The following is a 404-nucleotide window of genomic DNA, read 5'->3' as shown; positions in this document are numbered from 1 at the left end:
GAAAGTTTTTCCTATTTTGCAGAGAGCTATATATCTTTTTGTCTTTTAAAATTTTTAATTTGCTAAATAAAAGGGACAATGCACAGCATCATTGAGCACACAGGTGCTGGGAAGCTGTCCTGCCCTCACCCTCTCCTCTCTCCTGCAGGCATATGTGGGCTCTGCAGTCATGACTGATGAGACATCCGTGGTTTCCTCGCCTCCACCATACACGGCCTATGCTGCACCGGCCCCTGAGGTAGGGAGAACCCTGAGCCTTCAGGTGGGGGAAGCTTGGGGTCTCTGCTGCTGTCCTGCTTTGTTTTTTGAATGAAATTAGAAATGTACTGTAAACCTTTTTGTCTTAGATGATTTCTTAACAACTTTTGTTTTCATGAAATAAAGCAACTATTTTATATAGTTCA

At 43.1% G+C, this 404-nt stretch overlaps 1 protein-coding gene across 6 annotated transcripts in view; it reads left to right on the top strand.

The window, feature by feature from the left end:
* Positions 1-404, top strand: part of PLEKHB2 (pleckstrin homology domain containing, family B (evectins) member 2) — a 63,013-nt gene that overhangs the window by 46,069 nt on the left and 16,540 nt on the right. For 3 of the 6 annotated variants that reach the window (XM_011941697.1, XM_011941695.1, XM_011941692.1), the window contains exon 6: positions 149-238. The exons of 1 other annotated variant lie outside the window; for it this stretch is intronic. In XM_011941697.1, the coding sequence (XP_011797087.1) occupies positions 149-238 (90 nt within the window). Of the gene's footprint in view, positions 1-148; positions 263-404 lie in introns of all 6 variants that reach the window. 2 more of the 6 variants (XM_011941694.1, XM_011941693.1) reach the window with 1 other exon arrangement.

This window comes from Colobus angolensis, unplaced genomic scaffold (genome assembly GCF_000951035.1).
Source record: "Colobus angolensis palliatus isolate OR3802 unplaced genomic scaffold, Cang.pa_1.0 Scaffold20, whole genome shotgun sequence".
Taxonomy (NCBI): Eukaryota; Metazoa; Chordata; class Mammalia; order Primates; family Cercopithecidae; genus Colobus; species Colobus angolensis.
Note: the sequence above shows the minus strand (reverse complement) of the source record. Positions and strands in the feature narration are given on the sequence as shown.